Source organism: Dipodomys merriami, unplaced genomic scaffold (genome assembly GCF_024711535.1).
Source record: "Dipodomys merriami isolate MVZ:Mamm:240054 unplaced genomic scaffold, mDipMer1.0.p SCAF_49, whole genome shotgun sequence".
NCBI classification, from domain to species: domain Eukaryota; kingdom Metazoa; phylum Chordata; class Mammalia; order Rodentia; family Heteromyidae; genus Dipodomys; species Dipodomys merriami.
Genome location: NW_027206057.1, coordinates 5,709,782 through 5,725,995, shown reverse-complemented (window position 1 = coordinate 5,725,995; position 16,214 = coordinate 5,709,782). Strand labels below are relative to the sequence as shown.

At 38.5% G+C, this 16,214-nt stretch overlaps 1 protein-coding gene across 2 annotated transcripts in view; it reads left to right on the top strand.

Annotated features, from left to right (window-relative positions):
* Dnah7 (dynein axonemal heavy chain 7) overlaps positions 1 to 16,214 on the top strand; it is a 206,171-nt gene that overhangs the window by 135,188 nt on the left and 54,769 nt on the right. For both annotated transcript variants that reach the window (XM_069995693.1, XM_069995692.1), the window contains exons 44-47: positions 370 to 716; positions 5,496 to 5,676; positions 7,345 to 7,530; positions 12,756 to 12,919. In XM_069995693.1, the coding sequence (XP_069851794.1) occupies positions 370 to 716; positions 5,496 to 5,676; positions 7,345 to 7,530; positions 12,756 to 12,919 (878 nt within the window). The remainder of the gene's footprint in view (positions 1 to 369; positions 717 to 5,495; positions 5,677 to 7,344; positions 7,531 to 12,755; positions 12,920 to 16,214) is intronic.

The following is a 16,214-nucleotide window of genomic DNA, read 5'->3' as shown; positions in this document are numbered from 1 at the left end:
ATGGTGAGACAAAGGACAAAGGGTGAATCAATGCAACAGTGATACTCACAAGACAATATGTTGGAAATCAATTTCCTTCTTTTCATACTTACTTTCCTCTCTCCCCCCTCCTTCTTCCTCTCCATCTTTCTGTCTCTCTCTTTCTCTTTGCTCCCCCTCCCCTCCTCTCTCCCTCTCTCTTTCTCTTTATTTGCTTTAAGTTTTCTTTGGGACAAACCTGTCAATACACTTGACACAGTCCATTGCTATCATTTCTACCCAACACACAGGATAATTCCGTACCTTAAGACTTAGTTTGAAAATAGGAACAACTACCATGAACATACAAGCAGACATTTCTCTTTATAATAATTACAATCCTTTTTCAAGGATATTACAGTGGTCAAATCCATGAAGAGCCCCCCTGCTGGTGTTAAGCTTGTCATGGAAGCCATATGTATCTTGAAAGGCATCAAAGCAGACAAAATCCCTGACCCAACAGGTTCAGGAAAAAAGACAGAAGATTTCTGGGGCCCCGCTAAGAGACTTCTTGGGGACATAAGGTTTCTACAGTCACTTCATGAATATGACAAAGACAATATTCCTCCAGCTTATATGAATATCATAAGAAAAAACTACATTCCAAATCCAGATTTCGTTCCTGAGAAGATTAGAAATGCTTCCACTGCTGCTGAAGGCCTGTGCAAATGGGTCATAGCAATGGATTCCTATGATAAGTGAGTACAGATAAAAAAAAAATACCTAGCTGATACATTGCATTTTGGGGTTGGTCATTTAGACAATTTAAGCTTCTTAAGTTATACTCAATTTATATATACCTTAAAAGTTACGCAAGTGAAAAGTTTCTCAATGTCATTCTGTGTTTGCTGTGTGTTTATATATTTGCTGGAGGCAACTTTATACCAATTAAATAGGATGCATAGTTGAGTGCTCATCAACTTTTTGAACTTTTACACTGTTAAAAATTGCTGAAGACCCACTCATGAGTTGCTGTTGATATTCATCATGTTAGAAATTAAAATGAGGAATGTGTGTGTAAGTGTGTGTGCGCACATGCACGTGTGTGTTCACACGTGTGTGTGTGTGTGTGTGTGTGTGTGTCTGTGTCTGTGTCTGTGTGTATGTTCTGGAACTGGGTCTTAATTACAGAGCCTAGGTGCTATCCCTTTAGCTCTGTTGCTCAAGGCTTGCACTTTTCCACTTGAGACATAGCTCTACTTCTGGCCTTTTTGTCTGCCATGGGGCTTGAACTCAGGGCTTGGGCGCTATCCCTCAGCTCTTCAGCTCAAGGCGAGCCCTCTACCACTTGAGCCACAGCACCACTTCCGTTTGACTCCATTTTCTATATAGTGAGAAGAAAATAGAGGACCATTTTCTAAATAATCCCTTTCATTGCCATATATATTTGTAAGGCAACTGCTTTCACAAAGGGTATAGTCTAGCATTTTTTTAAAGTAAAATGATAATCCAGGTACAGATGGCTCATGTGCACGAGTCTAACTACTTGGGAGGCTGAAATTGGAAGGACTGCAGTTTGAGGCCAGTGAAGAACTGGACACATTTTCATAATGGCATACTTCCAATGTCCTGCCTATGGCAGAACCCAGGCACATGCCAAGGCAGAAGGTGACACCCTGTCTCAAAAACAACCCGCAGAAAACATGGCTGGAGGTGTGGCTTAGTGGTAAGAGTGCCTACGTAGCAAGTGCAAAGCAGAGTTCACACTCCGGTACTGAAAAGAGAGACAGGTAAGTAAGAATACTTCAGTACTTCACTTTCTCCTCATCAGAAGTAAGCTCTATCGAGGAGGTAACAATGCTAGATAGGAAATGTACTCATTACCTTACTCGTGTAACTGTAACTCCTCTGTACAGTATTTTTAACAATAAAAAATTAAAAAATAAAAATAAAAGAATTAAGCTCTAACCAGCTAGGCTAATTTCCATTAGTTTTGTGACATTCTACAATAATGTCCTATTCTCTATTTGCAAATCACCAGTGTTCACCCTAGTATGTATTTTATGGGTGTGCTTACAGCACATATTTGGTAGGTATTTTTGTTGTTATTTCCTTTTCCTTTTTTAATTAGCACACACTGACTGCAAAATGGTGGGCTTCATTTTGACATTCAAGGACATGTTTTGATAATATGCACACCACCCCTGTTACTCTCTCTGTCCCTACACTTTCACTCACCCCACTTCCTCTTCCCAAAGAATCTTTCTTCTGGGCTTGGGAGCTATCCAGCTCAAAGTGAGCGCTCTACCGCTTGAGCCACAGTGCCACCACAGTGCCACTTCTGGTTTTCTAGTGGTTTTATTGGCAATAAGAATCTCACGGACTTTCCTGCCTGGGCTGGCTTTGAACCGTGATCCTCAGATCTCAACCTAGATCTCAACCTGAGTAGCTAGGATTACAGGCGTGAGCCACCAGCACCCAGCAAGAATCTTTCTTCTATATCTAGATTCTGTATATGAGAGAGAGAGAGACAGACAGACAGACAGACAGACAGACAGACAGACAGAGACACAGACACAGAGACAGAGACACAGACAGGGACACAGAGACAGACAGAGAGAAAGAGAGAGAGAGAGGAGAGAGAGGGGTTTTCTGAGTCTCGTTTATTTCACTGTCTGATATTTTCCATTCATTTTCCTGAAAATGACAAGAAAGTATATGGATTCCTTTTTCTCCACTTGCTCACAAAAACTGGTTGACTGTTTTCTTCATGACAGCCATTCTGACTGAGGTGAGATGAAATCTTAATGTAATTTTGATTTGCAGTTTGCTGATGACTAATGATGTTAGATACTATTTCATTATTTTCTTTTGGGGGATGCAGGGGCTTGCGTGCAGGGATTTGTGCTTGCTAGATAGGCACTCTACCACGTGCGTCACACACAGGCCAGCCTAGACCGCTGTCTTCCTGCCGTAGCTGAGATGACAGGAGCAGTACCACAATATTCATCTATTGGGTGAGATTCAGATTCAGTCTCATGAACTTTTTGCCTGGCTGGACTGGAACTGTTATCCTCCTGATTTCTACCTCCCAAGGAGTTAGGTTTACAAATGTGAACCACTGGCACCTGGCTCTTTGTATTTAGCAGTCATTTGTACTTCATTTATTTTTATTTTTATTTTTATTTTTTTGTCATGGGGCTTTAACTATGGGCCTGGACGCTGTCTCTCAGCTCTTCAGCTCAAGGCTAGCACTCTGCCACTTAAGCCACAGCGCCAGTTCTGGTTTTCTGAGTGGTTTATTGGAGATAAAGAGTCTCAGGGACATTCTTGCCTGGTCTGGCTTTGAATGATGATCCTCAGATCTCAGCCTCCAGAGGAACTAGGATTACAGGGGTGAGCCACCAGCGCCCAGCTACTTCATCTTTGTGTGTGTGTGTGTGTGTGTGTGTGTGTGTGTGTGTGTGTGTGTGTGTGTGTGTGTTTTCTGCCAATACGGGGGCTTGAACTCAGAGCTTCATACTCTCAGCTCATTTGCTCATGGCTGGCACTCTACTACTTGAGACACATCTATTTCACCTTTGAGCACTAGTTAGTTCACATATGCCACTTAGTCACTGGACATTTGTTGTTGTGTTTTGTTTTGTTTTTGTTTTTTCTTTAGTGTTTAGTTCTTTTAGTTCTTTGTATATTCTGTATGTTGATCCTCTTTTGGATGAGTAGTTAGCTAAGGTACTCTCCTATTTTGTGGACTCTTCATTTTGGTGATTTTTTTTTCACTGTGGAGAAGTTTTTAATCTGATAGAGTTTTATTCATTAATTCTTGCTATTATATCCTGAGCAATTGGAAACCTACTCAAAGTCACTGCCTTTGCCTGTATCTCCAGGTGTTTTCCTTGTATTTTCTTTTAGTATTTCAAAGTTTCAGGTGTTAAAGTCCACTTTGAATAATTTTTATACAGGAAATACAGATCAGATTGAGATTAGTTTGCATGTGAAGATCTGGGTTTCCTGGTTCTAATTGTTAAGTAGATCCCTTTCTTCAACATGCTTCTAACATCTTTGTTGAGAATCATATGGCTATAAGTATGTGGTTTGTTCATTGTTATTCTATTCTAGTCCATTGATCTACATGCCTGTGTTTATGGCAGTGCCATACTGGTTTTGTTACTAAGGCTTGGAAGTATAATTTGAAGTCAGGTGTTATGATACCTCCAGAATTACTGGTTTTGCTCAAGATTGCTTTGTGTATTCAGGGCTTTTTATGCTTTAAGATTGCCTTTTCTAGTCCTGTGCAGGATTAGTGCAAGCCAGGGCCATGGGCTAGAGCTCTCAAATCTAGGGATCCCCAGGCAATGGAGTTGGCTTCTCCCCACATAGAGTGCGGCCACTCTCAGGACTGAACCCTTGGGCTGGATTGAGCTCTCTGCTGCTTAAGCTCTGTGCTACCTTTCTGCTTTTCAATGGTCTTTAGAGTTTTTCAACTTTTTACTTCCTTCCCTTCCTCCCTCCTTTCTTCCTTCCATGTCTCCCTCCCTCCCTCCCTCCCTCCTTCCTTCCTTCCCTCCTTCCTTCCTTCCTTCCTTCCTTCCTTCCTTCCTTCCTTCCTTCCTTCCTTCCTTCCTTCCTTCCTTCCTTTCTTTCTTTCTTTCTTCCATCCTTCCCTCCCTCCTCCCCCTCTATCTTTGTTGGTTTTGTTTTTGTTTTGTTTTGTTTTTTGGTGCCAGTCCTAGAGCTTGAACTCAGGTACTGGGCTCTATCCTTAAGCTTTTCTGCTCAAGGCTTGTACTCTACCACTTGAGCCACTGCTCCATTTCTGGCCTTAACTTCAAACTGTGATCTCAGAACTCCATCCCTTGAATAGTTGGGAAGTATGAGCCACTGGTGCTCAGCTTTCACTTCTTTTCTTAATTTCTGTTTCCTTTCTTTTCTCTTCTTGAAACATAGTCTATTCTTTGTCAGTCTGACTTATCTCACTCATAGATGGCCATTTTACCATGGAAGACTTAATAACACTTTCATACAACTGAGATGTAGTTGGATTCTTCAATAAAATATCAGCTATAGAAATCAGTGTAGATTCTCTTTTTAAAATTTACTTTATTGTTAGTATAAAGGTGGTGTACAGAGGGATTACAATTAGATGAGTCAAGTAATGAGAACTCTTCCTTTTGTGCCGTGTCTTCTGTTCCCTCTCTCTTCCAATCCCTCCCTCTCATCTCCATGCACGAGTTGTATAATTCACTTTCATCAGTGTCCAGTGAGCTCCACTGCTGCACTTTTTCACCTCTTGAGTCTGTACCCCGCAGCAACCCTTCTGAAGCTGAACCCTTGAATACACCATATGCAGATAAAAGAAGACAGAATCATCAAAAAATTAAAATTAAAATAAGAGATATTTCCATATCTTGGAGTGTCACATCAGTGTAAATTCTGCATGAAGAAGTATTTTGAGTCATAGTTAGGTTATTAAAAAATTAATTTTTTAAAGTATTTTATAATGTTATTTACTTTTCTAATTTATTTTCTTTTTGCAGAGTGGCAAAAATAGTAGCTCCCAAGAAGATAAAACTAGCTGCAGCTGAAGGGGAGCTCAAAATCGCTATGGATGGTCTCAGAAAGAAACAGGCAGCCCTTAAAGCAGTTCAGGACAAACTAGCCAAGCTTCAAGACACACTCGAGTTAAATAAGCAAAAGAAGGCTGACTTGGAAAACCAGGTACATGCTGCTTTATACCAGTATGAGCAAATACTCAAGTTCTGTGATTATGAATAATTCTCATAGCACATAATATACCAGTTCAGTCCTGTCTTGACAACCTCTTTCTATAGGATCAGCCCTATAATTTGTATTAACACAAGTATAGGATGTTCTCCCAATCTTTACCATATGATCTTTGGGGCATAACAGGTAAGTGATTAGTTTCAGTGTAGAATAACCAATGGATAGGTATGTAGCTGCTCACTGCAAACTTTCTTCAGCTTTGTTCTGTGGAAATTTTTACTTTTTATAATAAAAAGGAACTAATACAGAAATTTATGCTAAATGTGCCTTTGGAGAAAACATTTTAGGTAAGATACTTTTCTTACTAGTTTCTAATATCAACTATACCAGAGTTTAAGGCCTGATTTGGTGTAGTAAAGCATTGTTGAAAGAAGAATAAAGAAGAAACTATGAAGGAAAATATATTTAAAGAGATTATTTTTAAAAGATTTACATTTGGAGCTATAAAAGTATTACATAACTTTTGATTTCCAAGCCTATCAATATGCAAATTGATATTTTATACCTTTTAATATACAGATATTTATTTAAAACAAGCACTGAAGTACTAGGAAAAAGCATAGGATGGATAAATTCTAACTCCAAAATAACATGAATGATTTTTATTTTAATTAATAGTTGAATTTCTCTCTTCAGGTGAATTATTTCTATTTGAACCTCAAAATTAACTTACTTAATGTCTTTTGTTCAAGCCTAATGAGTCACAATCACTTAAAACTAGATGAAAAATAACTCAAGTATTAAGCTAGAATATTGCTGCGATATGAATTTAAGTGGCTTTCCCTTAAATTTGCTACCTTCATATCTCTTTCTTCCATCTTAATTAAATTATTTACAATCAAATCTTGTATTTGTCTGATGTACAAAGTAGGCTTTTCAGTAGGATTAATTTCCAAATTCAATCATAATTGCAAGTATCTGAGTAGGTCGACACTGTTTAACAACTTGAGACTGTGCTAGTAAAAAAGCCTAGATCATTGAAATTTGTAACTTTTGAAGTGATCTTGAAACTAACCATAAGTTAAATGAGATAGTGTTTGAAATACAGTGTATCCAGATTCTCCCCACTCCAGCTCCTATTCTAATTGTTAATGCTAACCTTTCTATTTGCCTTTGCCTCCACTTTAAAAAAACAATCTTTCTCATTGAGACTTAGGACAGTCTTCAGCTCTATTTAAGGCTAGAACCCAGGACCTTGTACATGCACCTGTCCTATCCTATCACTGAGACACATCCCCAAGGCTCCCCTTTTCAGATTATTTTAAATGGAAGTCAAACCCCTATATTTGCAGAGTATTCTTCAGTACCTAACATTTCAATGTCTTGTACTGAATGCCATTTCATTAGTGTTCTTTGTATTAAATGCTAAATATCTTTCATGATTTCCATAAGTTATATTAAAATAAGTATTTTGCTTTAAAAAAAAGTATAAACTAACACAGACTTTTCCTATTATAGTGAAATATGTCGCTTCCTTTTAGATGATTATTATTTTTAATTCCAGAACAGTTTAGCAGAACATGTCTCTGAGGTGGAAATCTTGCAGAATTTTTACCTTATTCTACTTGTGGGTGTTGATAAAAGCTTGCTTTTATTTTTGAGGTCGACTTGTGCAGCAAAAAACTGGAACGAGCTGAGCAGTTGATTGGCGGCCTGGGAGGTGAGAAGACTCGGTGGAGCCGCTCGGCTCTGGAGCTCGGGCAGCTGTACATCAACCTGACAGGCGACATCCTCATCTCCTCTGGAGTTGTAGCTTACCTGGGAGCCTTCACATCCAGCTATCGACAGGTGAGGACAGCGCCCCTTCCCCCCCATCACAGCCACCGCTAACCTCAAGGCTCAGGGATTATCCAAGATTGTTCAATGATTTGCTATTCAGTAGATTCACTTCATAGCCAAAGGTACTCTATGAAATACAGTTCTAAAATCTCATTGTGGGGAAACAAAAACATATAGTTTACAATGTGATATGAAACAGTAGGGTCTAATGATGTAATTTCATATTCCCATATCTTCAGTTATACTGAATGGGTTTTAGCAAGTCATTTCAAATCATCAGAGGGGAGAAGATGACCTCCAACTCTGTTAAATGATTTCTTTCCTTAGACAATGAATCCAGACTTCCCTATTTCTTGTTTCCTCCTCTTAGGCTCATTCTGCTTCAGTCTTACATTGGACCCAGCTTCTACTCTAAGAGTTAATCCTAACCTTTTGCCTTTTGCTCCACTTTAAAAAAATATATTTCTCATTGAGCCTTAGGACGCTCTTCAGTTCTCCTTAGGGGAATTGAACAGAAATCAAAACAGGGGACAGATTAGAGAAATGCAAAGGATAGAAAGAAAAAAGAACAGAGAAGTGCAGAAGAATGAAGATAAAGAGAAGGGAGAAAGTGAAATTCAAAATATCTGGCAAAATATCTGGAGAGAGAGTAATGAAAATATACTTTCATGGAAGACTTTCTAATTTTACATAATTTGCACGCATATAGTGTCAACTACGCCTCATTTAATCTCAGGACTTTCTCCTAAATAAGGCTGACACTTGGTGCCTCTGTTACAGTTTGTTTGCTTAAGTATTATTCTAAGACCCATGATTCTGCTATCAACTCAGAATGGGATGCTGCCAATCTGACCACCATAGACCTTGGAGGGGGTCTTCAGCTTCACCACGGAGACTTTGGAAATATATTGATAGAAGCAAAGCCACAGTCAAGCTGGTCACAACAGCTAATCAAAGCCCCAGCCTCTGTCCACTTCATCCCATCCTACCTCTGTTAAGGCTTGAGAGAATGTGTTTCCCTTTTTGCTTCACTATTTCATGTTAGGGCTTACTTTTCCTCATGAGTCTATGATGCCTGTGAATTTATTCTCAGATCTTAACTCTTTTGTCTTTCTCAGATGAAGACACCTGACAGTTCCATCAAAGTTTTCTCACTCAATTCTGTTTTGTTTCTGTTTTCGGTAGTGCTGAATACTGAACACATGCTAAGCAAGTGCACTACAGCCAAGCTACATTCCCCACCCCTGAAAGCCAAATTGTAAACCTAAAGGTTGTAGTAGTAATATATCAGTGCTCTGCCCATATCCCTGACATCTGTGTGCTTTCATATCCAATGACCAATGCCTGTGATTCCTTTTTAAGCTAAGTCTGCCCTTGGACTTTGAGAACCCACTTCACCCACTGCTTGGTTGGCTTACTAGCCATCTGAGAACTTATTGCCTCTGAAGAAGCCCTAATGGGTGATAGAGGCTGGTGAATAAGAGTCTGTATCTCTTCTCTCTGGTTGGGACAAGTCCACAAAATAACTTACACTCTCCCTACTCCAATAAGATCCAATAGAAGCCATGCCCTGAAGAAGGGAGCTGACTCTTCATCTTTGATTAACTTCTGCACTTGCCTTGTTATGTTCCTCTGGAATCTGCCCACAGTGTATCCCCTCACACAAATCATCATCTCATATTATGTTTCTGGGAAACCCATGAGGAAACAGAGGCCTTCTAAATATAGTCCTTCCAACCGGACAGGGTCCAAGCCTCTGGATGCCAAAGGCCCTCGGCAAAGAGGAAGGTCTCCCTTCTCAGCCGGAATCTTAAATGACTGTCAGTCATTCCTGAAGTCCTTTGGAGTGTTTCCAGTGATTTTTGCCAACAAATAGAAAGTTCTAATTCTCCTGGTTACTCGGGCCCCAGATCCTACAACACCTGTCCATTCCCCAGAACCAAACTCCTGTGCTGCTGGAAGGATATACAAGGCCTGGATTTGACTAACCTGAACTTTCTAACCTGTCTTTTCCCTGTCCATAATTAAAGCTTGCTTTTGTGGTGAGCACGTTTCCTCAATAGCGTGTTGTAATGGCTGTTTTATCATTTGCACCAAGGCCCTTAGCTCATTTCTTGATTTACATATTAAGAGTCCCCCATGTCTATTCCACATAGCTCTTTGGTGGTGCATTCACATAGGCAATAATTATGCCCTTAACTTGCTAACTCAGGATTCATCTGTGGTAACACACAGTACTCTCAACTTTAAGCAGCATTCCATAGCAACTATTGCTTACATTTTTTTCTACTTTTCCTTTTATCATTAGTCATTTGACTCCTCCAGCATCAAGCTGTGTGTGAGCAAACTTGCAGACCTCCCCCAAGCCTACAGGCCAACCTACAGCTTGAAAACAAATAGTAGAAAACATGCCAGTAGAACTGTGTGCTGACAGGAAATGTTTTCTGACCCTCCAGCTCACATAGCCACACCACCTGTTCCCAGTAGCAACAGCCAATTAAACCAGCCAGATATTTATTAAGTACAGGTGAGGGTAAGAAATTTCGCTCCCATGATCTTGATCTTTATGTGTGAATGCATACGTTCATACATGTTTATACTTATAAATATGTTATCTGCCAAGGGGAGTTTGCAGACAGACTCAAAGTTGCCAAATCTTACATATCACTGCAAGATATGCTTTAAATATCTGTTGTGAATAAAAGTAAGGAAGTGCTCAAAGAATAAAAAGGACAGGGGAAAGGAAATCAAATTTAACTTAGGGCATAATATCAGCATCACAATAAACAATGGTAATAGCGGAAGCCACTGAATAAAATATGAAAAGATAAATCTATACTGACAGAAGTTAATAAATTTAGAAACTACAAGTGTTTGACAAAAGCCAGGACATTTCTCTTGTCACAGAGTACCTTCCCACAAATGGCTTCAATATGATTGCAAAGGGAAAAAGAAAAAGAACAATGTAACAGGGGAAACACTATTGAATATATCTCAAGCATGGTCTTCACCATTTTGAATCATGGCTAAAAAGACTGGATTTCTTTTATATACAGTTTGACAGGTGCTTGCCCCACTGATTTTCTTTATCAGGCTCTAGCACTACTGGCTTACAGTAGGCAACTTCCAGAGAACTCCAGATACCCAACACCTAATGACAGCCATTCTTTGTGCCCACAAAATTCTTCAAAACACCCCATGCCAGGAAGTGAATGAAATTTAAGTAATTCCACCCTACTTACCACAAATAAGCTGCTTCTTATAGCTCCAGCTTGCAAGTTCCTCAGTCTCCATCTAGTACAATACCCTGAATAGCAGCCCTCTTTCTCTTTGGAATTGTAAATAAGAATTCTACCTTTCATCTACCTGAGTATTTTTGTGTTGTATTCTAACCTCCAAAGAACCTACAATCACATGTAAGTCATACAGTAAGGAAATGGCATTCTTACTAATATCAGTGAGTGAACAACTCATGTAGTAGCATGGGTTGCCATGAGAGCATGGTTTCAGTTCTGTGATGTTCCTCCCAAAGGCCCATGATTTGCACCTTGAGGGAACCTCAAAAGTGGCAAAATTCTACATGTTAACTGGCTTAAGGTCATAAAAGCCATCATTTCTTCCAAAAGTCTCATGGCCTTTCCTCTGAAAACCTAAAAAGAATGTTGATGCAACCTACTCTGTAAGGACCTGGAGGAGCTGTTACTACCCTATGTGCTGTCTCAACCAGTATCTTAACTCAAACTTGAACGAACAGGGACTTCTAACTTTCTGAGTGTGAACCTTGGCTTGCCATTCTCCTGGCCCTTGGGCATCCTAACTGACCCTGCCTCAGGTAGTATCCAGAAGATTCCTTAGTGTACCCTAGTCTTCGTTGGAACCTAATAGCCCTATGGTGCTTCATCCTCTAGAGTTTGTGAGAATCTAAATGTTTTCTGTGTCTCCTATTTGGCTAAAATAGACTTACTTTCGTAATACTGTTGAAGTTTTTCTGAATATCTGTAATTTAAAGAAAATGTATAGAAGACTGGGTGTGATGGCTCACAGCTATAATCTCAGCTTCTTGGGAAGCAGAGATCATGATCATCATGGTTCAAGGCCAGCCTAAGCAAAAATGATCAATTATCTAGATATGGTGGCACAAACCTGTGATCCTAGATGTGTGGGAGATATAAATCAGAAGAACATAATTGAGGGCAAAAAATGTGAGACAAGACCCTGCCTGAAAAATAACTAAAGCAAAAAGGGATAGATGCTGTGGCACAGTGTAAGAACACCTGGCTAACTGTTAGAAATAACTCAAGATGGTGGGATGTCATGTAGGAATAAAGACATCAACTAGAACGTGGCAAGGGAAACTTTATTTCTGCAGAAGGGTACAATACCATTGACCAAAACTCTGGCAAGCAAGCACACAGAACAGGCAGGCTGCTCCCTTTTTCTTCCTAACCCAGCAGATCCTGCCCCTCTGCTTTTATTGGTTGAGTTCAGGCTTACAAATTGCAAAAGGATGTGGCTTAACAGGATGCAACTGAAATTCAAGGAGCTTCTAACAGTATGTGTTCATTAAATTGCTCAGGAAAACAGGGATATGTAACTAAAATGTAATTAATTGACAGGGGCCAAGCCACCTGGCCAAAGCAGAACCCTTCAGAGGAGCAGCTCTCCCAAGATTAACAAGAAGGAAGCAAACTACTTTGATAGAAAAAAATGCTTTTCTCATGCTAACAAACACAACCCTGCCCCCCCCCCAAAAGAAAGAAAATATGTAGAAAATGTAATGACTATCACTTACTTTGTAAATAAAAGTTTTAGAATAATACTTGGAAGTTGTTTTTGAGATACAAAATTCTGAGGTAGAGTTTTAACAGTGGTCTGTTTCTCAATGAGCGAAGTTGTTAGTGGGATTTTACAAACTATTTCATTGGTGACCTCCAGCCTCATATTTATATCTCTCTGTGACTGTTTTAAAGAGCCAAACCAAAGAATGGACAAATTCTGACTTTATTATGTGATTGATCTAGAATTTATTTCAATTCTGATTATAGTTAACTTTCACTTAAGTGCATAGCTAATTATAACTACTAATTATGTTTTTATTCTAATAAATCATTTCTGAGGTAGAGTTTCAACAGTGGGCTGTTTCTCAATGAGCAAAGTTGTTAGTGGGATTTTACAAACTATTTCATTGGTGACCTCCAGCCTCATATTTATACCTCTCTGTGAATGTTTTAAAGAACCAAACCAAAGAATGGACAAATTTGTGCAAAGGAAGAGACATCCCCTGCTCAGATGATTATTCTCTTATGGGTACGCTGGGAGAAGCTGTGACAATTCGAGCTTGGAATATTGCTGGATTACCTTCTGACTCATTTTCTATTGATAATGGAATCATCATAATGTAAGGAAAACATTATTTCTAACAGACATTCTTTATTAACAAGTCACTAGATATATTTGTCTGCAAACATTTGTTCAACTTTAAGTAGTAGACGTCTCGGTATCAAAGCCAAGTAGACTTAATTAGCTAATCAATGAATAATCACGTCCTTATTTAAATATTGAAGTACTTAAATATTGGAGACTATTGAAAGCAAACAAATTTAGATAACTTTTTCTTAATTTTTATTAGAAAATAAAGGGAAAACTCTCCCATAAGTAAGTGAAGTTAAAATTTTACATTCCCATAAAACATGGAGTTTGGGCTGGGAAGGTGGCTCAGTGGTAGAGCGCTTGCCTTGCATGCCTGAGGCCCTGGGTTCGATTCCTCAGCACCACATAAGCAAAAAGAAAAAAGCCGGAAGTGGCGCTGTGGCTCAAGTGGTAGAGCGCTAGCCTTGAGCTGAAGAGCTGAGGGACAGAGCCCAGGCCCAGAGCTCAGGCCCCATGACCGGACCCTCTCCCCAAAAAAACATGGAGTTTTGTTATTATAAGCTATTAAATGTTCACTCATGGATGATCATGATTGGCTACATTGTTCCAAATTATAGCCCAGGCTCTGATATAAAACCAGTTTTAATTACATGGATGTGCTTTTGGCCTTTGGGCTGACTGGTGCTTTTAAGATGGTAGTCAATCTTCCTGGAATCTTCTGGTTAGTAGATAAATCCCAGGAAGATGCTAGGAGCATGTTCACCCTCTTCTCCAGTTCTCACCTCCCAGAAATCAAAGGCTTCAGTCGTCCCAGTGTTAGGATAATTATGAGCTGTATTACTTCCTAATTCACATTACTTTGGGCATCAGATGACTGGACTACTCTTCTTCAGTTTTTGTGTATTAGGAATAAAACAGTTATTTCCTCTTCCAATATAGGAAAACAGTTCTGTTTAATGGGGACTATTTACTAGGGGAAATATTAATACGATGACTTAATTTAAAATAAAAATGGTTGAGGTAGGAATTTAAATTGGTAAAGTAGGAAGAACCAGTAAATATTATGACTGGTTACCCTTAATTTTTTATATATTATATTTTGAAAACCATTTTATAAATTAAAACTTGGATAAACATGTATTTCACTATTACCAATAAATTATCGTGTTGTATAGATTTCTTTAGAATTTTTTCCTGACTTATTTGTTCTACAAAGGCTTGAGGTATATACAATTTGATTATAACAAAATAAGTTTAATCTGATGGAATCACATGGGTCAAGTTAAAGGAATAATTACTATTGGATCTTTAAGACAAGCTAATTCCTCTAGTTGGGCCCTGAAGTAAACTCAAAAGCTCTTTAGTAACTAAGGCAAAAAAGAAAAGCTATGTCACATAGCCAAAGAAAACTCAGGCAAAAATTTTCAGGAACTGGCTTAAACTTAATTATTTTGTTTGTTTAGAAAAAAAACTGCAAAGCTTTTCTTTGGGGCACTAAAGTATTTAGTTCTTTGATTCAATAATATAAATTAATCCAAAAAGCAATTCAAAAATATAAATAAATAATATCTGAATTAGTTTGTAACTAAAATAGCAGAATTTTAGGTGTCTTTTCACAATTATAGAATGGTGCTAGTTCATTGTTGAATTTACTTAAGTTAACTGGCACACCAAGTGTGTCTTGATAAAGTTAGAATATGTATGAGATATTGACATATATATGGGAACTTTTTGAAATTTTAGCACCTAATTTTTCACTTTTGTTCATCTGGACCAATCAACTTGAGAATGAAGTATAACCCAGTTTTTACTGTTTCTATTAATGTTGCTGCCATAATTTCCTACTTAGAAAAGAGCTTTGGCTCTTCTCAAAGATAGCTTTGTTATGTCTTCTTTTTTAAAAATTTGTTCCACTTAGCAGGGCATTTGAAACCATTGTATCCATTGGAGGTCAAATTGTATTTTATATTACAGCAAATAAGTAAACCTTTTAATTTTGAGTCCGGTAATATTTCAATAATAACAGTACTGTTGATGAACATTGCTCTTTTTAAAATTCCAGACCCCTTCAATAATTATTACTCAAGAAAGCACACACAGGTTTCAGGGATGAAGTGGAAAATGGTGAAAATGAATCATAACCCTTGCATCTTTGCTGTTCATTTGAAAAATATGGAAATATTAGTAAAAAATAAACTTAGGATACCAACTTCACTAAAAAGTTCAATCTTGCCTTCTTTTGTCAGTGTATATTGGTAATCTTCTGCTGAGAGGCTTCAGTAAATAGGTTTAAGGGATCATTTTAAAGTAGCAGATAAGCATCTTATTTACTTGCTTGGTGCTTCCTTCCATTCCCCTAGAGATCCTGTCTTGATAATGATAATACCTAATGCTGAGCACTTATGAGAACTAATCCTTTGTAAAGTGCTTTTTCTCCCCCATATTATGTTAGCTGAGTATGGCACTGATTATTTAGGAAAACTAAAAGACTGCACCATCTGGGCCGATTATAATATAATTAACTCTTGGGGCTACTGGCATATTAAAGTTCCTTGGTTTATCCGAATTTCAAAGGTTAGTGATCACATTAAATATAATTAGATTGTATCTGAACATTTCTCTGGTAAAGGATTAGGATTATTTAACTGCCTGGTAAATACTATATCTGATAAAACTGCTTTTTTAAAAAAGCCAATTTCTATTTCCGTAAGAGAGAGACATACCAGATTTATTTCTGGAGCTATAATAACCTAGAGGGATACCCCCTTCTTTGTCTGTGTGTATGCATTTGTATGTGTGTATAAAGAATGCAACTAAACTCTTAAATTCCTGACTGCTAGATACAAAAATCCGGTGTTCTTCCCTGAATATTACTGTGACTATATCTGTCTTATCACTCTTAGAAGTCCATACTTTGCAAGTAGCCCAAAGATCACCAAATAACATTCTTCTCCAGACAAACTCTCTCAAAACCTGAACCAGGAAGTGCTATACAAATTCACTTTCCAAGCCGGGCGCCCATGGCTCATGCCTGTAATCCTAGCTACTCAGGAGGCTGAGATCTGGGGATCATGGTTCAAAGCCAGCTAGGGCAGGAAAAGTCTGTGAGACTTTTATCTCCAATTAACCATAGAAAACTGGAAGTGGTGCTGTGGCTCAAGTGGTAGAGCGCTAGCCTTGAGGTGAAGAGCTGAGGGACAGTGCCCAGGCCCAGAGTTCAAGCCCCACAACCGACAAAAAAAAAAAAAATCACTTTCTGCTTTGAAACTACTAGTTTTAAAGCATTTTCAATTCAAACATGTTTGACAGAGGAAGTAAGAGAA